General features: G+C 38.6%; 1 protein-coding gene across 8 annotated transcripts in view; it reads left to right on the top strand.

The window, feature by feature from the left end:
- The window catches only part of Mbnl2 (muscleblind like splicing regulator 2), a 156,666-nt gene extending 142,488 nt beyond the window's left edge, over positions 1–14,178 (top strand). For 5 of the 8 annotated variants that reach the window (XM_004631200.2, XM_004631201.2, XM_004631202.2 and 2 more), the window contains one exon: positions 11,406–14,178. In XM_004631200.2, the coding sequence (XP_004631257.1) occupies positions 11,406–11,533 (128 nt within the window). In that variant the 3' untranslated portion in view covers positions 11,534–14,178. The remainder of the gene's footprint in view (positions 1–11,405) is intronic. The other 3 variants (XM_023715128.1, XM_023715125.1, XM_023715129.1) reach the window with 1 other exon arrangement.
- Positions 14,179–22,887: the final 8,709 nt, after the last annotated feature.

Here is a 22,887-nt window from a genome sequence, read left to right as displayed (position 1 = left end):
TAGGTAAGCACAGGGACCAGGGTTCTATCCCCTGCAGCACATGCCCTGCCAGCCCCGCCCCCGGTCATGCTGAGCCGGCCACCAAGACTGGACGTGGTGGAGCACACCTGTAATCCCAGCACTGGGGCGGCTGAAAACAGGAGGATCACTACTAGTCTAGGCTGTGTAGTGAGACCTGTACTACATACATTTTTTAAAAAATCAGGGAAGTAGTAGGTGGCTGGACAGATTTGGACCTCAGGCTCTCCTCCTGCAAGTCCAGTTCTCTAGCAACTTAATCATATTTGAATCTAGACTGAAGCTTATAATCAATGTAGGATTGCCATGAACCTCTTTATCTGGCTCTTAAAAAACTTGTAACGATTGAGCTGACTATTGGCTTTAAAAGTTTTAACCACGTAAGAAGAAAATTCTAGTAGAGGTGTTTATCAGATGTCCAAGTTTAATATCAAAAGTTACCTGAAAATATTGTTGGCTGGTAAGCTCAGTATAGGAATTAAAATTTAGCTCAGGGAACAAGATGTAGAAGCCCAGGGGTAGGAGGGCATTGCTTCACGCTTTCCAGGGTGATACACAGGCAGGTATTTGTGGCTGAAATGTGTCTACCACAAGGAGTCCTCTCATCCAGGGCTTCTTGGTTTTTTTAAAAAAAAATAACAATACTTTTTTGAAAGAGATGCCATTTTTCTCTGCTATCTCCATAGAACCTCACTTTCATATCAGTCTCAAGTGAATTAAGTAAACATCACTGGTTAAGAACGAATGCTTTGCCAGCTGGCAGGAGAGAATAGAAACTTAATTGGCTTTAAGTAAAACCATAGGCTAAGTCAGCAAGCAAGCTGTGGATATTAGTGATGATTGCAGGGCATACTCAGAAAACTAGAGATCCCACTTTGGAGCAAAAGTAGGAAGGACAGAAGGGAGAGGCAGGAGGAAGAGGAGATCGGGGATTGGAAAGAAGGGCAAATGGAGACAGAATGTAAAAGGTACAAAGTTCAGTTGGGATGACACGTTCTGCAGATGGCTGGCGGCGATAGTTACAGAATGCGTGGGATGTGCTAACAACGGAACGGAACTGTACACCTGAAAATGGGTAAAGTGGTATTTTGTATGTTATATTCACTTTACCACAGTTTTTAAAAATGATGATCTGAGTGATATTTTGCCAAAAAAGAGAGGGTTAAGGACAAGAAAATCCATGTAATTGTACATAGATTTTGTTCTATTGAATCTTATAAAATTATTCATTTTAAATTTTTTTAATCATTTACTTATTTATTTGGTACAGGGCCTCACTACACAGCTCAGACTCATAGTGATCCTCCTGTCTCAGCCCCTCCAGCACTGGGACTACAGGCATGCACCACCACGCCTGGTTTAAAATTATTCTTTTTATAATAGAAATTCTTTACTGTTATTGTTTCCCCTTCAGCATTACCTTTGCCTAGATCAGATAACTAAATACAAATGTGAGCATGTCCTGTGCGAACTAAGTCTGTTAGAAGCAGGATCTATTTATCGTGACTCGTCACGCCCTAACAAAAGCCTAGTCCTTTCAGTGCAGCGTATCTTCATGCCTCTTCTTAACAAATGTATGTCAGAGCCCACCGTGTTGCCTGCATGCGGGAGCACAGCAGTGCACCAAGCCTATTTCACGGGCATTACAGGAGGGGGCAAACATGCACGTAGCTAGAGTCTAATTAATATATAATCAGGGTCACCTCAGAAAGTTAGCTGTGGAGCTGCAAGAAGCCACTGCACTTTGTAATACAGAAGTAAAAGTGTCTGGGAGCTGGCCTCTCCTCTTCTCTCCTCCCTTGGTTTCCATTTTGTTGTCTATTCCTCCAAGATTTTGAGGCACTTCCTGAGGAACTACTGGGAAGGGTGGGTGGTGGCACAGTTTGAGGACGTGCCACACAGCGGGGTGCTAGTGTGACAGAAGCAGAGAAGCTAAAGCTCACAAAGGTCATGCTGGCCGTCCAGACAAAACTCACAGACTCCCCCTGAAGGTTTTTTTTTTTAATTTCCTTTGCAGCACAATTTTTTTCCATAATTTTATTGAGAAACAGCAATGAGACAGTTTCAAACCAAATTGGTAGGTTCTGTTAGCCTCTCTCATGCCTCTGCTTCTGTCTCCCTCTGACACCATACACACACACACACACACACACACACACACACACACACCCCTAGAAAAGGGAAAAACAAACTGTGCTGGAAAATTTGTTAAGTGGCAGTGTGATCCTACCAATTTGAGAAGTGCACAAGGTGCCAATGGCACATGTCGAGAGACATCCATGGCCAGCACATAACATTAATCCTATTGTTCCTTTCTCTGAATTTTAGTGTTGGGCTGCTTTTCTGCCTTCAGTGTCTTAAAAGCCCAGTTTTCTACAGGCTGAATTATGCATTCTGCTCCACTTTTTAGAAAGATACTGTGGCCAAAATGTGCCCAGATTCTAAATCTAACATAATAGTAGCAGATACAAAACAGGGCATTGAGCAGAGTTGGGGACTTTATGTTAAACTCAACAAGATCCTGTTCCTAGGAGTATTTTTCTTGACCTGAATCTTCAGTTTATTACTGTGAGCAAAATTACATATTGAAAAACTCCCTATTGTATAAATGAGTGTTTATTAAATTTTTACAGTTGCTTCATAAACTAATTTTTTTAAAAAACACTTATTTTTTGCCTTAATTTCTCTTGGTTGCTTTGTGAATTTGCATGTCTATTAATGTTATTTTTAATTCTTTTTTTTATTTTTATCTTTTGACATAGGATTTTGCTACACAGTTCAGGCTAGTCTTGAACTCACTTGGTAGCCCAGGTTGGCCTTGAACTTGCAGCAGTTCTCCTGCTTCAGCCTCTTGAGTGTTGGAATTACATGTGGGCGCCACCTCACCCAGCTCTTTATAATTCTTGAACCACCAGTAAATAGCTTTTAAAAGACTTACGTTTTGATGTCAACAATAAACAAAAATAGAGAAAAATGTTGCCCATTTATACAACAAAATAAGTCTTAATATTGTTACACAAATCGGATTTCAAAGATATAGAAAGTTTTTTCTTGGATTCTCCCTTCAATAGGTTACCTCAGATGCACATGCGCGCGCGCGCACACACACACACACACACACACACACACACTTTTAAAAGTGCTTGAAGCTCCATGGTCATATGCTTTGGAACTCAGTTTTCCTGTAAAGACAGCGACAGTGTTGGTGGTGAGGTCGCTAGGCTGGTGTAGAGATACACTGTGCACAGAGGCCATGGAAGCCTGAATCAGAACATGAGCGTTGGAAGGTTAACTCTCCACCATGCTCTTTCAATGTATTGAACAATGCACAAAACCGGGAATCCTGAGTTTGGATCTGTTTCCAAAGCGCTCTGTGGTTGCGCTGCCCGGAGTGCGGGCCTCATGATACCAGTCGAGGATAACACCATTCTAAGTGTAGGCCAGACTGCACCCATGTGTGTGGATGGTTCCATTTCTTTACGATGCAAGAAAGACATCAAAAGGATATGCCTAACCCAAACTCCCTGAGTGTGACTAGAATTTCTTCCCTTCTTTTACCAGCCAGAAATAGAGGAGCCTTAAGCCATGGCGAATTCCCTAACTGGAATTTAGGCAAGAAGGTTTTATGAAGTAAGGTGTAGAATCAAGACTGTTAAATGAAGAATAGGAAGACAAAACCCTGGGCCTATTGTTGGGTAGCCACCAAAACCACGCACGCACACCCTGTCTTTTTTCCCATCCGCTGTGTGCTGCTCTGCCTATTTCTTTTTTTCCTGGTTGACATATGGCCTTTGCACTCTCTAAGCTGTAGGATGCTTTTCCTTCTCCTCTGGTAGCTGCTGAGCGAGCGTGGTTGCATGGATCCTCTCTTCCAGAATAAACGTGTAACACTTGTGGGTATATTTTTATTTTAAATACTTGTATAGCACCAGGGACAGGGCCAGCAATTTGAGAAAGCCTGTTTCTCATATCCTTTTACCTCCTTCCTGATTTATATCCCATGGTAGAAAAAAAAGACAGTCACAGTTGGATGGCAATGTAGACTGCACATGACCTGTAGACAATCCTGCTGTCAATGTGAAAGCAACAGAAGTGATAGCCGCCTCAACAGCAAGTTGAGAATAGAAAGATCTGGATCTGGGGTAGAGAAGGGGGACCGAACTCTGAAAGAAGCATATAGATTTCCCATTGTTCCTGCTTCCTTTCAGCTCCATGGATACATCAGCCTTGCACTCCCACTTTGGAAAGACAGGCAGAAAGTGTTTGGGGACAAGGAGGGTATCTGGCCCCTTGGGCAAACTGACTTCCCTGAACACAGAGCATGGCTGGGTGATGGGCATCTGAGGGACAGCTTTTTTCTGATGAAAATATATTGGAGATACCTTTGCAATTATGTCCAAAGCCTCTATTTCTCCATCTAATCACTTTAGGATTATGGACAAAAACTTTTAAAGCTATCTAGTTATTTCATTTATATTGCCTTTGGCAAAACATCAAAGCTTTTTTTGTTGTTGTTTTGGTTTGTTTGGGGTTTTGTAATGAATTGTACTTGGCCTGGGAAGCTGCAGATACTTTCAGAAATATACTTCCTGAGCAAAAACAGTTACTCTAGAATGACCTTGGGGTTGTCGGTCACCTGAGGGCTAGAGTCTGCTCTCAGTATAAAAGTGTCAGAAATGACCCTCAAGATTCCCTCAGGGCAGTCGGAATTCAGAGAGGCTGGGGCTGGGGTAGAGGCGGACCCAAGATTGTAACCTCGCTGCCACACTCAGGAGAGCCTTCCACCTTGGACATGACTTGAGAGGAGTAGAAGTGGATCCAAATCAGGAATTTCCAATCCTGAACTCTACTCCCGCACCCTGAGTCGCCAGTGTGGGCCCTGGTCAGTATCTGCACTGAGTCTTTTTTGTTACTGCTTTTCATATAAACATTAATTATTGGCATTTCAAATGATATTTTTCACATATTAGAAAGTCCATTAAAAAATTTCTGTTCAAATATAGCAAAGTGGAAAATACTAGCTGAAATCAGCCAGCAACAGAATAATGCCACTAAAAGTGGAGAAATTAGAAATTAGTTTCGGATGTGAGTTCTGTACTAACAACTGAGAAAAAGAATAATTTTGATAAAACCACTCTTATACCAGTTACTATTACATTACAACCAATCTCAGGTTGCTCAAGAGAAAAAATAGCTGTCTTCCAAGCACTTTCTCCCAGGACTTCAGGATGTGCTTTTCCTGTCCACGTAAAATCTCACTTGAGAACAAGTCAACATGGTATGCCACTGCCCTCCCTGAGAACAGCATACTTTTTAGCATGATGAGTAAGACTAGCTTTCAGTGTCTTTATACATGCCACTAATTAACTTTGAACTTTGATACAACTAAAGTCTATAAATAGTCATGACATAGGCCCAAGAAAGTTCTCCGAAGTGAGCATTTTTTATGTATAATTATAATTGCTTCAGTTAATTACCTTTTATCTGATGATATGTTCATCAAAGACAAAAGATATTTTCTCTGGATGTCAGTAATCAATATTACGATTAAATATCAAATTCAGCTGAACCAAAACTATACAGATGGGCTTCAGCCTTTGTGCAGTTGGCTTCCATCAAAATCTTCAGTTTTTACTCAGACAAGGTCAGGGAATGTCAGACAGTACTGTGTGCTGAGAAGAGGCATGGGGCAACAGAGAAAAGATGCCGAGAAAATCAAACAGAGAGATGGAAGGAGGAGGAGGGTCAGTGGGGAAGAGTAAAGAGGGGTGTGTACAACAGAACTAGAAAGCTGCAAAGAAAGAAGACTGAGGGGCTAGGGTGCCCTCAGTGGTAGCCCACTCACCTGCATGCAGAAGGCCAGATTGTTTGATCTCCAGTGGCACAAATCAGTATCCCTCTCCCTCCCAATCTGTCATAGATTGGAATAGTGACAGGTGAGCCTCCTTAGTTGGCCATACTTTTAGGAAGTTGCACTTGATTTTCTATTTTTAAATTAATAGTAAATTTTCTTTAAGGAGATAGTGAAATATTCTTTCTTTAATTGCCTTGTGGAGACACAGCATCCTATAACTATGGAGGAAGATTTCTAACAAATCTACCAAGTCTGCACAGTTGCCTGCAGTAGAAGTTTTGTTGGGCTTTTATGTTTCCCTCTTCTGTGAGTGATTCTTGACCCACCCTGGAATTTTTTTCCTTGAGCCTCTGAATAACATGGAGAGGAGAAAATGGGAATATAGAGAGGGATATTTACTTTTATCGGCTCTTTCTGAAAGTGTAAGTGCTCTGAAAATACAGAGATATGCAGGTATCTTGCCCACGGGTGTCTTTCTGCTTCCACTGCTTGCTCTGAATATTTTCTGGGCCATCATCTATTGATGTCCTCAGCATTGTGTCCTCAGTGATTTCCTATTCATTCATCTTCTATCCATGCACGAACAACTGTAAATGTGTCCGGTGTGCCCAGCCCCGCTGTGGACAGCAGGAGTATAAGAATGAGTGACACATTCCTAGCCTGCCCCTACAAAGCTCCGTTTTGCTGTGGGCTCCACGAATGCGCAGACCCTGTGTGGAAATCCCCATTTGAACTTTGGTGCTAGTGATGGGTCCACTGAGACACCTTCATATTTCAGCAAGGCCAAGTAAATATTTTATAAAGTATATCTTACCTACCTCTTCAAATTCAGCACTACAAAGACAGCATTTGATGGCTAGTCACGGGGGGCCTAACTAAAACATCCCTTATTCTTCTTTTCTAACTGTTTCATGGTTTTGATGCATTGGAATCGTTGCTATGAAAATGTTTTCCCTATTGGTGAAGCAAAGCAGAAATGTTCTTGGTAAATTTAATATAGAGCTATCATTTTAAAAGATAGCTCATCTGGCATCCCTGATTTTTTTGCAGTGAGAGCTCTCCTATAAGAAGTATAAACATTTCTAAGAGTTAGCTGGAAGCTCACAATTTTAAAAGCATGTCTTCTGCTCAGAGATCAGCCACAGGGTAGAAGGCCCGGGAAGCTTTGTCCTCGATAACCAGATCCTCAGTACTTAGTCTTCCTTGCGCTCTCCTTTATGCGTAGCTTCTGGGTCAGCTGCTGAGTTCATGATACCACAAGTTCAAGCTCAGTGTCTCATTTTCTGTGCAGGCCGTTTTGCTTTAAATCAAGGGACTGTCACACCCTGATAAGTTCTTTTTCAAGTGATGGATAGCTCAGCCTGAATCATCATCGCTAGACAAGAGACAGGACAACATGTATATTTCATAGCTCATTACTCAGGCGAGAGGGACATTTTCTTTCTACACTGAAGGTATCTGTTGGTCAGGCACCCTGTGCCTGTTTCTTGGAGGGAAGGCCCCAGGTCGGAAAGGCACAGGGTTAATGCTGTCCAACCTCCTGTCCTCACCACGCTCACTGTTACACTGCTGCCTCCACTAATGGTGCTACACCTCGTGCCAATGCCCAGCTCAGGAAGCACTTATCCAGAACTGCATCCTCCTCCAACTGAGGCCAATGCATTCACGGATCAGGTGCCCACACTAAATTTAGTCCAAAGATATGTACGAGTTGTTTTCCTAGTATAAATTTGCAGCTTCTTTGAGAAAATAGATCCCAGGTTTGGGCAGCTCCAGCTGCTCGAAGCGAGGGCCTGCTCCCAGCCTCCCTTCCTGCCCCACTCACACACTGTCATTTCTGCCAGGCCCCAGTAGAATTCAGACAGAACTGAGCCTCGTCTACTTTTTACTAAGCTTCCATTGACTTATGAGCCAGATCTTTCAGTGCAGATACAGGAATTATTAAGTGACGGCTGGTAATACATTTGGTAGGAAATAATCCACTTGAGGATTCTTTGGAACCCTCTATTTTTAAGAAGTAAATCTGAGCATAATCATGGACTTAGTTCATATGGTGGTAACATAAGAGATGCGCACATGTAGCAGAATCAGCAGACTCTGAAAGCCAGTCACTTGGACAGTTTAATTCGCTATGATTTCTTCATCCGCAGTAGCTTCTAACAACCAACTGATAGTTTAGCATTATAAATACTCTTGTTGCAACTAAAGGGACCACTAAAGATTTATAAAAGTACTCATGCTTTGAGATCAAATGTGTCTCTCTTTTAAAAATAGAATTATGGATTTCGTGGGCATCAGCTATTCTCACTTTTTTGTGTTCTCCATTTAATGGAAATGGAATTGAAAATAATGCTTTCGGTTTAGAATTTTGACTTACCAGACAAGATTGGCAAGATGCTTATTTAAAAATCTAACTTTTCTCTCCTGCCATGAATCTTTGCTGTACAAAATACTACTCACTTAAGAGAATCATCCATTGGGGAGATAAAGAGAATGGATCTTGTCCAATGCATGTGGCTTCTCTCCTGCCATCACAGCTTGCCATGGTTTCTCAGAAGCTGATGCTGAAGCAGCTTCAGGTGCTGCGGTTGGGTGGGGTGTTCTGTTGCTGTAAGCAGACACATTGTGACATCCATTGGGAGGCCTGGGCAGGATGTGGTTGGCCACCAAGGGGAAGATGCCAGAGGATGCCAGCAGTCTTTCAGGGCTCTCAGCAATTCTACCCCTGCAGCTCCTCCCCGTGGTAGGTCCCCACCTCCCCACAGCTCTCATCTAGTGCCCCAGGCTGTTTTCTCCAGACCTTCTTTCCCTCACTCAAAACTCACAGGAGTTCTTCTGCCTGCACTCATCAGCTGGCTCCAAAACACAGCCAGACAAGCTCTTGGGAGGCACTGCCTCTCCTGGTCTCAGACTGTCACTTTCCTGCCAGGGAGAGGGTCTGATGCTCAGAGCAATGAACATCTGGCTTATGCCGAGTAGTTAACGCTGTTGGTGCCATCTTGTCCATACTGCAAAATAAGACTAGAATACATAGGCAGCTTGTAAGGCATAGATTGAAATTCTTGGAGTCTACTAAAAATCAAGGGAATATTACAATTCAAATAAAACCAACAACCAGGAAAACAGACAAATTAAACATATTCATCTTATTTTTCATTTTTTAGTGCCAATCAGAAATATAATCTGAATAAAAGAAAAGCCAAATATGACTCTTCACCTCAGAAGCAAAAAAGGGGGAATAGTTAAACAAGAGGCATCAGTTGGCAATTGCACTTCATCTGGAACCCTATTCTGAGTATCTTTGCAGGGTGTATGTTAAACCCCAGAGTCCATTTAATTTACACTGTACCAGCAAGGTATTGTTGTCAGAAAAAAATATCAAATGATATTTTCAAGAAAATTGCTGTACCAGAAGACAAAATTCCTAAGGAGAAATGCTGACACTTTCTGATTTCTGAGGTCAGATCCCCTGAGCCTCTCGAGTAACTTCAGCTGTCTGCAGTGTCATTCACTTCTTTGTACCACACATGTACTCCATAAGATAGCCGAAGACACAGCCCCGAGTAATCAGTTTTCTGGCCTGCACGCCAGGCAGCAGGCACAGCTGTGAACTCAGTAGCCTCAGAGCTCGTTTTTATTTCCATCTTTTCCATATAATGGCCCACGGGTAGGCGGGGAAAAGGAGAAAGCATGCTGGGGGAGCCTAGTTAATGCTTTTAGTGAACTCTGAAACTGATTTATAGTCCAATTAAACCTCGATGGTCATACATGTCTCTTTGTCAAGTACAAGTTCAAAGCACTGTTGTAACTAATTTCTGTAATGCAAATTCACCCCTTCTGATTTGTGCATTGCCAAGCTTCCTGTAGAATACATTCCTTTCCAGGTGGTTGGGAATTTCATTCTATACGGCATTTTGATTTCAATCAGTAATCAAGAGCATAAATATATTTCAAAATAGGATTGTATGTCAGGTTTTCCATAAATATGTTAGAGACTCTTGCTAAAATAAAACACAAAACCAGGAAATGACTGGAACTCTTAAGAAACATTCTTGTTTGGAAAATTTACAGATAGTATTGAAGCCCAAGAATGAAATAGAAAAATTCCTATTTAAATATAAAATATCTAAATCTATAAATGAAATTATGAGCTGACCAATTAGAGAACATCATCATCTCATTTATGTACTCTTCAAAGATACTATGGTAATTGTATTCAAATACTAAAGGCCGAGATAATATTTGCATATAAAATCATTATATCTTATTTTTGTTCATATTTATTATTATATAAAATAAGAAATGTTATTTATCTCAATTTTAAATTAAGAATGATCTTAATATGTGAAGTTTTCAGCTTCCATTTAATACAAATATTTAAGATCTTGCTCTGTTTTATCGATTCTATACATATCTGTCTGTTGCAATAAAATAAAGAATATGCATATCTATTTTGTGAGATAAACCATTTCAGTGTGCTAAAAAATGTTATTTATAAACCACAAGGCATTTACTCAAAGAGGAAAACATTCACCTGTATACATTCTGACATAATGTGATAATAAGTTATTGTAGAAATGAAGTTTTTACTGGAAATTGAAAAATTCCAGTATGTATATTTGTTTATCCTTATTATAAAAAATTATCAGTTATTCCACAGCAAAGATGCTCAGATGCTAACAAATAAACATCTCATTAATTACACAAAATTTAGACGAAGTATTGCCTAAAGAATAAATATTTGTGTTAGAATATGTTCAAAGCTTAGCTTTGAATAATCCAGACCACACAGGCCACACTCCCTGCCCTGCAGAAAGGCAAGGAGTTGCACATGAACTTGAAATGGAACTGCAGGATCCCAACCCGCGTTTGGTAATTTAGCCTTCTCTGTGCTTTACCTTTTCTTTTGGAATTTTTAAGACTATTTTAACTGCTTGATTATGTTCTGACCCCTTTTTTCTCTTTAATATGTGACATTTAAGTATTCTTAACCTGCCATTTCAAGCTAGTTGCTGTTCTATCTTCAGAACAGAATTACCTTTGATAGGAATATGTCTTTTGAATAATATAGGTTAATAAATAGTATTTAATTTCCTATAAATTTTATGCTGCTTATATTTAGGCTTACAAACAACTCCTTAAGTACCAGTGTATCCTCTTCTTAGACTCTCTGATCTCCATAGCAAATATTAATTGCACAATAATATGTAACAAAGAGAAATACAGCAAAATGCCAAAAAGAGACCGAGGTCTAAGCAGAGGGCATGCCCTCGGAGGTGCCGTCACAGACTTGCAGCAGGCGCTGTGTGCTTGACCAGGGCTCTTCACAGTGGCCACATAGCAGAAGTGGCTAAGTAGAAAGTAACTTCGGAATGAAGGGTGGGGATTGTGCAAAATTTTAATGACATCAGAAGTATAGCAAATTAAAAAGAGTTCCTATTTTCAAATGTCTGTTTTCTAAGAGTAAAACTTAAATTCATTTCTTTCCCTCTCAGAAAGAGACCTAAACCATGCTTGTCTTTTTTTTTAACAGATAATTCTGAAGTAATCAGCAGAAATGGAATGGAATGTCAAGAATCTGCATTGAGAATAACTAAACATTGTTACTGTACATACTATCCTGTTTCCTCCTCAATAGAATTGCCACAAACTGCATGCTAAATAAAGATGTAGTTCTTCTGGACAGACCACAACTCTAAGAAGCTAGTGCTGCTATATCATATATGAGTATTAAATATGGTATGCTTAGTATATTCCAACCTAAGATAGTTAACTACCTGAGACCAGCTGTGATGTTTAAAGACATAAAGGATAAAGTTTACTTTTAAAGGGTTTCTAAACATAGTTTCTGTCCTAGGAATATTGTCTTATCTCCATAACTATAGCTGATGCAGGAAAGTCCAGAAAATGTACTCATTTCGACTCAGAATACTTCAAATTTAGCAATAAATAATTAGCATTAGTTCAACCTATTCCAAGGGCAGGTTCGATTCTAACTCCAATCACTGTCATTTCATGTACTCACTGGATCTAAGGGTATGTTTCACTTCTCAAAACGATGAACGCTGCAGCAAAGACGAGAAGTGAAGTAAAACAGATAGATACCTGCCCTGCAGGTCTAAACTCTGAATGGAAGCCCAAGCACAAGTACAGGGGACACATCAAAGTGTGGTATTGGGTTTGCCTGGAGATGCCGCATTGAATCATGGGATTCTCGAATAACATTAAATAGATTGAAAAAGAAACTTTGCACGGTATGAGATTCATACCCCACCCAACAAAGTCTTGAAGGTATTATTTTACAAGTATATTTTTAAAGTTGTTTTATAAGAGAGACTTTGTAGAAGTGCCTAGATTTTGCCAGACTTCATCCAGCTTGACAAGAATGAGAGGCCCACGCCAATAGTCTAATCTAAGGGATTAGTCTTTCAAACTCACCATCCGGTTGCCTGTTACAGAATAACTCTTCTAAACTAAAACCCTAGTCAAACAAGGAAGCTGTAGGTGAGGAGATCTGTATAATATTCTAATTTAAGTAAGTTTGAGTTCAGTCACTGAAAATTCGATTGTGACTTTAATCTAAATTACTATGTAAACAAAAAGTAGATAGTTTCACTTTTTAAAAAATCCATTACAGTTTTGCATTTCAAAAGTTGGATTAAAGGGTTGTAACTAACTACAGCATGGAAAAATAGTTCTTTTAATTCTTTCACCTTAAAGCATATTTTATGTCTCAAAAGTATAAAAAACTTTAATACAAGTACATACATATTATATATACACATACATATATATACTATATATGGATGAAACATATTTTAATGTTGTTTACTTTTTTAAATACTTGGTTGATCTTCAAGGTAATAGCGATACAATTAAATTTTGTTCAGAAAGTTTGTTTTAAAGTTTATTTTAAGCACTATCGTACCAAATATTTCATATTTCACATTTTATATGTTGCACATAGCCTATACAGTACCTACATAGTTTTTAAATTATTGTTTAAGAAACAAAACAGCTGTTATAAATGGATATTATATGTAAATGTTTAAAACATCCATTTTCTTTGTGAACATTTTAGTGATTGAAGTATTTTGACTTTTGAGATTGAATATAAAATATTTTAAATTTTGGCATCATCGCCTGTTATGAAAACTAGATGCACCAACCATATCATTTTTTTGTTTAAGAAGAAAGAAATCTGCATTTTAATTCATGTTGGTCAAAGTCTAATTACTATCTATTTATCTTATATTGTAGATCTGATAGCCCTATCAAAAGAGAATCACATTCTAAGTGTAATCTTACATAGTGCTTGTATCGTTGCATTTGTTTTAATTTGTGGAAAGTTTTGTATCTAACTTGTATTACTTTGGTAGTTTCATCTTTGTGTATTATTGATATTTGTAATTTTCTCAACTATAACAATGTAGTTATGCTACAACTTACCTAAAACATTCAAACTTGTTTTCTTTTTTCTTTTTATTTCTTTGTTGATTCATTTAAACTCATTGAAAACATAGTATACATTACCAAAAGGTAAATTATGGGAATCACTGATATATTTTTGTAGATTAATTATTATAACATTGTCTTTTTTTCTTTCATGATTTTGATTTTAAAAATTATTAGCACACGACTATTTTCAGCCCTTTAATAATGGAGCATCAAAAACATCACCTCTATCCCCAAGCAAATATAGAAAACTGTATTTTTTACTATGGTATCCATTTTCCAGAATTGTGATTATAATATGCAAAGAATCGTAAATATGCCATTTACAGTAAGGAGGAGGCAAGGCAAATGCATAGATGTACAAATATATGTACAACAGATTTTGCTTTTTATTTATTTATAATGTAATTTTATAGAATAATTCTGGGATTTGAGAGGATCTAAAACTATTTTTCTGTATAAATATTATTTGCCAAAAGTTTGTTTATATTCAGAAGTCTGACTGTGATGAATAAATCTTAAATGCTTTGTTTAATTACAAAACCAAAATCACCAATATCCAAGACATGAAGATATCAATTCAACAAATACTGTAGTTAAGAGACTAACTCTCCACTTGTATGGGAACTACATTTCACTCTTGGTTTTCAGGATATAACAGCACTTCACAGAAACATTCTTTCAGCCATATACCACTGGTAACATTTCTACTAAATCTTAAAGAATTCCCTCATTCATTATCTTACAGTGTAAACAGGAGTCTAATTTGTATCAATTCTATGTTTCGGTTGTAATATTCAGCTCACTCACCCAATGTACAACCAATGAAATAAAAGAAGCATTTAAAAGGATGGTGTGATCTTTTCTCCTTTACATGTCTGACAGATTGATTTTTGCACTCACACAGATATTGTTTGCTAGTTTTAAAGAAGATCAGCTCTGGTCCTCCAAAGGGGAATGAGTAGTTCTTGCTTTGGGCTTTAGCTTTTTCTCAGAAAATAATTTAAAATGGTAACTTTAGGTGTACTTTTATTATTTAAAATTATCACTGAAAAGAATTCCTGTCATTCAGCCTTCTTCGTGGTTCTGCCTGACAGTGAGGAGACTGAGCATCAATGACTACAAGAGAGAGGAAATACCAGTTTCATTAACAGACAAGAAAGTACCCACAAACCTGCAAAGCAGGTTTCTGATAAGCTCTTCAGTGGATAAAAGGTGCTGGCCCTGAGACTCAAAAATGAGTCAGATAGGTGAGTTCTGTTCTCTGCGTAGATGCTGGCCAGCCCAGCTAAGGACAAAACACACTCAACAGAGAGAGGGAAATGATGGTCCATCAGTAACCATCCTGCTCCTATGTGGCATAGACAAATGAAGTCACAGATCTTCCTTTGAGACTCACAATATTTTTCAAGCAAGGTGCCACTGGCCTTCTGAATGGCATCTTAATATTTTTTGTTGCTGCGACAAAATACTTGAGGCCTGGTGAATTGTAATGAATAAGGGTTTATTTTGGCTCATGGTTCCAGAGGTTGAAAGTTCAAGACCATGGAACTGGTATTGACTTACTTAACTTTTGGTAAAAGCTTCACGATGTTTCAACTCATGCCTGGCAAAGTAGTAGAAGGGCAAATGTGCATATGCAAAAGAGATAAAACATGAGGTGCTGTCTCATGTGGTACGAGCCTTTCAGAAGTCCGCTTCTCTCAGTACTGTTACACTGGCAAGTTATATTTCAATATGAGTATTGGAGAGAACACAACATATTCAAACTATAGCAGATAGGAGCAGTCCCTGTTTTGCTGGAGTTGCTATAAATCACCTCTTCTGTGGACCAAGGCAGGAACATAATAGAGTAAGTTTTCTCTGTGGTTAATTTAAAATGTCAGGTCTTCTGAGTGGTTATGATATCTCTTAGAAGAGCAGAAAACATAAACATCAGTCAACATATAAACAAAGATGCTTGTGGCTCTGCTGTATTAGTACATTTGCTGTACATAGTGTTTACACTCCTTGCATGGAGTTGGTACATATGCACAAAGCATCATTCCTTTTACTTCTTCCTCTCCCCTCTGTCCCTTCTCCCATCATTTGGACCCTTTCCCATTTGCAAAAGATCTAGCTCTCTCCTGTTTCTCCTGTTTCTCTCTCTCTCTCTCTCTCTCTCTCTCTCTCTCTCTCTCTCTCTCAAATTATTCATACTTTGGATTCTTCATATAGAAGAAGCCATGCAATATTTTAAACTTGTGTATCTGATTTATTACACTTAATATAATCTCAGAATCCAACCACTTTCCTACAAATACCTCAAGTTTATCTTTATCTATGGCAGAGGTAGTACTCTACTGTGTATATTTTAAGCTCACTCATCAAGATTTCAAGTGGAAAAATACCTTAATACTTTTTGAATGTATTTTAAAAACTGTCTATGTATTTGATCATTTTTTTTCTGGAATGCATTAACAACCCTGATAACTCATCAGTTACTCCGTACAGAATAAAAACCTCAGAAACAAAAGATTCTGTCAATACAAAGTTCAGGGTGACAAATACAGATAGCAAGTTGTTATTTTAGGTGACAAATTTGGAGAAGCTATACTTAATAATTTTCCCACCTGGCTTTATGAAGTGTAAGTTCCAGCAGTAGACTAATTTTTGTGGTACCACATCAAAATTCAAAATGCAGCTTAACAGGATAAAAAAATACCTTATCTCTTGAGCATATAAATGTTTAGTTATAAAATATCAATTATCTCACAATCATCTGCCAACAGAAAAGTATTAGAAATCAACATTCAGTTGAAACACTATGTAATTTAGGGGTAGCCAGGAAAATCAAAATACAGTTCAGCATTCTTTACAAGAGGAAGATACTGACTCCCTAAATGATTTTTTCTTCTCTCTAAAATATCCGAGTTCCTCTAAGTCACTGAGTAATCAGCCTGCTGTACTGGCCTGTCGCCATGGGATGGACAGAGTCCCACTAATGGGTGTGATTCATGCAGGATGAGCCATAGTAATGACTCCCTCTGCTCCTGGGAGTGTGATGGCGGGGATGGGGATGGGTGGGCTTGAGAGTGTTCACCAGACACCAGGTGTCAAGCTCCATGCTATGTAGTCTATATATTGTCTAACAAGGCCATCTTGGGTTGAAAAGGGTTACTAACAATTGATAGTAAGTCCAATTGCTATAGAGATTCCTACTCATACAACAAACACTTTCTGTTGTAAAAAGTGCTTGATTCTAGATCAGCACTGCCTTTGAACATCTGCCTTGTGGGGTGACTAGATCCTTGGCTCAGCCCGAAGCCTTTGCCTGGTGCATCCTGACTAGGCAACCAACTGTGCTTGACTTTACTTTCTTCCTTTGTTTCAACTATTTTTTTCTCTCTCTCTTTCTTTCTTTCTTTCTTTCTTTCTTTCTTTCTTTCTTTCTTTCTTTCCTTCTCTTTCTTTCTTTCTTTCTTTCTTTCTTTCTTCTTTCTTTCTCCTTCCTTCCTTCCTTCCTTCCTTCCTTCCCTCCTTCCTTCCTTCCATATATGTGCTAGGGATGAAACACAGGGCCTGTCATACTCAAGGAAGTGTTAGACCAAAGAACTATATCCTTAGCCCCTTTTTCACCTGCCTTGAATATGCTGCCCACTCATATGACCTATAGTTTTGGCACCTGCCTCCCATGTAAATTTCATATGGGCTAGTCGGACTAAATTTCAATAGACCACTTTGGAATCCTCTCAAAAGTAGTGAAACACCACAGAGCTGTTTTCATGCAACAGGATATAAACACAAACTCCTCTGGTTCACATACATTGTACATAATCTTCAGTGTTACAAAGACTCTACTATCCTGATAATGTAGATGAGAAATCAAGACTCATAAAACTTACACAATCCTTTGAAGCTCAGAGCTTCAAGCTCTGGCTTGTCTTAACTCTACAGCCATGTTGAAATGAGCTTTATTCGTGGCACCCTTCAGGCCAAAGTTTCATTAAAAATTTAGGGTACAGTATACATATATATTTAAGGTGATGCTATGATAAAAATTCTTGATTACTTAAAACAAACAGGTTTTCTTCCCTATCACAAGTGTGTGTTTTATGAAATTTATGAAGCAATAACCTACAAAGTACTACTTTAAATTGAAGATCAAGCCTTATTCTTTACTAGGACCAGAGGCAAGAGAAGAATGGTGACATTTTGACATCTGTCTCCAGTCTTACCCAGTTTTGTTTTGCTTTTGTCAAGCTTCCATATGGTTTTCCTAAAATAAAATACAATGAAAGCCATTGAATTTTGCCTAATAAGGATATAGCCATTCCCATAGAAGCAGCCCTCAAAAAGATATAATTTCAAAGTCTTGGGAAAATAGCCACAGAGAAGGAATTTCTGAATAAAGGTCACACATGGAATACGTTCCCTTGAAATCTGATTGTGTCTAGAGGGGCTCAGATGTTGGATCTTGCTGTTGTTTTGCCTTGTCTCATAATTTTACTATGGATCTTTCTAAGTCTTTGGAGATATATATATCCAAAAAAAGATGTATGTAAGTTCTTATCTGTGAGCTAAAATTATAGATGAAGATACACTTTAACTTTTCTTTTAACATAATTTCACAACCAAAAAAAACCCTTTTCTTTTGCTGCCTTCAAATGAAAGCTCCCCCTGCTTTCAAATGAAAGCTCCCCCTGCAGTAGTTTCCAAGCCCACAGTTGCAAAAGGTCCTGGTCACAGTGGACTTTGCTCTCCTCAGAGCCCCAGATAAGTTCCTCGGGGCAGAGAAAGAAGGCTGTGCATTTACATAAAAATACATGAAGCCCTAAACTAATGCAAAATTGAATGTGAGAGTATTTAATTATATAGGAAATACATATAGAAAGACAAGGCAACATGTTTGTGAATTACTACTGTGACACATCTCAGTAACGTGTTTTGCTTAAAGTTTTGATTAAATTCCTTTTGCTTACATCTTCATACAGTAGCACTGTTATAGTGTCATTTGCTGTACAGAGAACAGAAAGCTAATTCAATCTTCAAAGGCAGTTACTTGAAATTCCCTTTTTAATATGTATCGTTTTGTTGGTAAGTTAACATGTAACCTCACACACATATGCACATACGCACTTTTTAATCAAAGATGGGATTCTATTTTTGATTTTGCACAATTTCCATCTCAAATGGTAAAAATAACTATTGGACATTTATAATTCTTTATGCTTTATTAACCTGGTGGGTAAATATTAATAAAGACCAAATCCTCTTAGAGTTGCATGCATCTAATGCCTGCGAGAACTTCCCATAAGTTAGCTCCTATCACATATGCCTCATATCCTCTCTTATTTTCTACAACTTTCTTACTTTGAGGGCCAGGTGGGATGAGATACACCCACACTGTGGTGCAGCCTTCTTGCTCTGCGTCTTCATTCTGTGAGACATAGAGAGTCAGCCTTATACTAAGATGCCTAGCAACAACATTAATCATACACAAATGGCTATGAATCATACGATTATATTTTACTAAGCCCAACCTAAAAGTGTTCCTAATCAACTTGCCTGGAGCTGGATCCGGAAAATGGCCATGACCACTTCCAATGCCACCCCTAAAAAGGAAGTGAAATGGAACAGAAATCAAACAGAAAAAGAGAGAAGTCCTAAGCAACTGCAAAGCTTGTAAAGCTAGGAACATGAACACATATAAGACTAGGATTCCTTCCTCTCAAGTCCTCAAAGGGAATCATGCAGATGGGAGGATGGGAAGCTTGAGCTTCCTTAATTTAATGGTACCTCTGCCTTCAGGCCCCATTGGAAACAAACAAAACATCCCTTACCAGTTTCCCAATTTTGATAGAATTGAAACCATTTTTCCTGGCCAACACTACCTCCAACCTCATCTTGTGCACACTCCCCTGACTACCCTAACTACCACCCAAACCCTCTGACATCCTGTTTCTCAAACACATGGAATTCTTCCTTCCTGCTGAATTCCTGCTCCTTCTGCTTGAAGCTCTTGTGCATACTATGGTCACGGCAGATAGTTTTCTTCTGAAGACAATATCCCCTCATCCCAGATCTTGAGTGGCTTATTCTATCTCACTACTATGTTTATGTCCTCACAGCACCTAAGCCATCATTTAACTGTGTAACTGCAATTCTGCTGCAGCTGCATGACCTGTCTTTCTCATTAGTTTAAGCTCCATGATTGAAGCTCTCTTCTCTTGTTTTCTACCACATCCTCTTTGCTCAAAACAATATCTTCAACACAGTTGACTCAATAAGTACTTGCTGGATGAATCAATAGTGGTGTCAGATGAGACAGACATAGAAAAAACTAAAACACAAGTTCAAACTGTTCTTCATCTGTGCTTACACTCGATCACTTTCTTGACTAAGAAGCTCACAAGAAATCTCATTTCCCAGATATATTTGAACCTCTAATTCGCGCATCACAGAATCCTAGGATGTAAAAACCAAAAAGCATGTCACTAAGACTATAAATCTGACATCATCTAGTTACAATCTAATTAGAAAAAAGAAAGAATTCAGATGAAAATGAAATAGAAGCTATATATTGATGCATTTCATGAAGTCCTCCAGTTACTAAATAGGCAATGGGTGTTGTAGAAGATTGGTGGGAGCTCAAGATGTCACAGAGTCCCCTGGAGAAAAATCCTCTCCGGATGGCAGAGCAGAGGCAGCAAATCCTGAATCTCATGAAATAGGAACCATGACAAGAATCAGGAGTGAAAATGCAGGGATATCCCAAAAACACTGTCAGAACTGTGATGCAAATTCAGATCTCTGTTCCGGGCACTCCTTTGAAGAGGACATAGTCTCTGAAAGACGACGGGATTGACCTGTTGAATTATGAAAGAGAGTTAGTTCACAATGCAGAGCTCCTTTCAGAAGTGGAGGAAACAGGACTCTGTTTTCTGCAGAACATCACAGCAAGCCCAGAAAATATCATCCACAGAGTCAAGAGCTGAGCTGGTTGAGTGAGTGAATAGGGCACATATTAAATTGATAGTGGTTAATTAGTTTTATGTCACTTTGATGCTTTTAGGCTTGCTCATGGTGTGGTTTTCAATTATTTTAGTATGACTGGAAGTGCCAAGATTAGACCATAGTTATTAGAATTAGATGAGTTACCTTATTTGCCGAGTAGGATAACCTTTGCTATTTTCCTTTCATGTGATCAGTGCCACAGAGTTCTGGAAGCATTTTGGGGCTATGTTTTCTTCTGAAAGTGTTCTTTTTTTTTTCCTCCTAGAAATCACGTCTGGACCTCCTCTATATCATTTCCATTTCTTAAGGAGCACCACAAGTCCAATGATAATTTTTTATTAATGTGATATAGATGATATTATGTAAGGCTGTATAGCAAATTTATTTGTAAAAATGAATATATCTGCCAACCTCAATGCTTATTTATGTTTACTTAACACACTACCAGGTGCTTTAATTGTTATTTATTTCTATCTTGAACTTGAAAACCTTACGCTTTCTTCAGGTTTTTAGCAAATAAATATTCTATGAGATCTTAGTAAAATTGAAAAAAAAAAAAGAAAGAAAGAAAGAAAAAGAAAATGCAGAGATAGCTGATCAAAATGCTCCAAGCAACGAGAGGCACACAACCAGTCAAGCAGGAGGGCAGTGGCTTTTACAAGAGGACAATAATAGGGGGAAAGTGTCACAATGGTGCTGCAGCATGCTTCGGGGGCCTCCTCCACATTAGTATACAGTCAGCTCTCAGTTCTTCGCCTGCTTTTGGAATTACATTGACTAAAAAGAGGTTCAAACCTGTCCAACCTCCTTTGGCATGGGCTTCATCCAGTTGGCTGAAGGAAGAGGATGAAGTCCCACAGCATGAGCTCAATTTAGGACAATCCTGAAAAGCCCCCACAGCTTCCCACAGGACCAACCAGCCCTGCTTCTCCCTTGCTCATGACATGGTCTGGCCCAGGCATAACCTCAGGTACACTGTGTATGTGCTTCTCTTCTGCTTCCCAGCGAGCCCACACGGTGATCATTTACCACTTCTGTTACTCAAGCACTTGACTTCCTTCTGACCTGATGCAAGGAATGTATTTAAACTCACAATTTTATTTTATTTTTTGGCAGAGAAATTACTTGTTTATACAAGTGTCTAACCTATGGTAGCACTAAATTCATCCTACAAGGGAGGAGAAAATGATAAGAAGAAAAAGTCTTCCGGAATAGGGCTCCAAGAGCTCAAGAGAGAAAAGCAAGAATTGATCAATGTGATCACATTAAACAAAAAGCTTCTGACAGCAAAGGAAACAATAGCAGCATGAAGAGGCAGGCTGCAGAATGGGAGAAAAAACTGCTATAAAAGTAATATCCAGAATACATAAAGAACTCAAAAAGCTTGACAAAAGAACAAAGAAGCCACTAACTAAATGGGCAAATGAACTAAATAGACATTTCTCAAAAGAAGTACTAACAGAGCACTACAACTGTGGCACTTCTTCTGTATCTCACTGTAATTAGAATAGCTGTCATCAAGAATTAAAGAAAATGCTAGGGATAGAGAGATAGCTCAGCGGTCTAAGTGCCTGCCTGGCAAGCACAAGGACCCCGGTTCAATGCCTGGCACCACATGCTGAGCTGGTCCTGGAACCCTGGGTACACTGAGCCAGTCACCAAAACCAGGCATAGTGGTGCACGCCTATAATCCCAGTGCCGGGGAAGCTGAGACAGGAAGATCACTACAACTAAACAGACAAACAAACATTTTTTTTAAAATGCTTGTCAAGATGCAGGGAAAGAGTAACTCTTCTTCAGTGTTGCTGCATATAAAGTAGCACAACCACTATGGAAATCAGTAAGGTGATTCCAAAAATACTAAAATGAGAGCTGCTGTAGATCTAGCTGCACTACTCCTTGGTTCATACCCAAAGGCATTAGGGTTGGAATACTACAGATATTTGCATACCTGGGCCTATTGGGCTCAACCTACAACAGCCAACTTATGAACTCAGGCTAATCACCTGCTAACTGATGAATGGATTTTAAAAAATGTGGTATATCTGCACAGTGGAGTATTATTCAGCCAGAAAGAAGAATGATACGCCATTTGCAGGAAAACAGATAGAACTGAAGACCAAGTAGAAAGTGAAATAAAGCAGATGCAAAACAGAAAAGTATTGGATGTTTTCTTTCATGTGGAATCTAGGGTAGAAAAATTGTCATTAAATAGAAGAAAGACTATTTGTGAAAAGAAAGGGGATAAGGAGAAAAGAAGGATAAGCAATGTAGCTACTCTACAGGCATTCGTACATATACACGGAAATGCCCAAATGAAGGCCAGCACGCCCTGTGCAATCAATTCAGACTACTAAAAGTCACATTTACTTAAAAAAGGAGAAAAAAGTCAAAGTTCAATTCTTTTAGATTAAAAATGGCAAATTTTCATCTACTTTATGATAAAATATAACTATTACTTTTCTAAAAAGAGCCAAACTTTTACATTCTTGAGCCTTATATCAATAATTATTGTAAAGTAAGACAGAAAATATTACCAAATTCTTTCTTAGGGAAACAAAATA

The sequence above is a fragment of the Octodon degus genome, unplaced genomic scaffold, assembly GCF_000260255.1.
Source record: "Octodon degus isolate 3935 unplaced genomic scaffold, OctDeg1.0 scaffold00039, whole genome shotgun sequence".
NCBI classification, from domain to species: Eukaryota; Metazoa; Chordata; class Mammalia; order Rodentia; family Octodontidae; genus Octodon; species Octodon degus.
The sequence above is the reverse complement of the archived record's forward strand: the minus strand, read 5'-3'. Positions and strand labels throughout refer to the sequence as shown.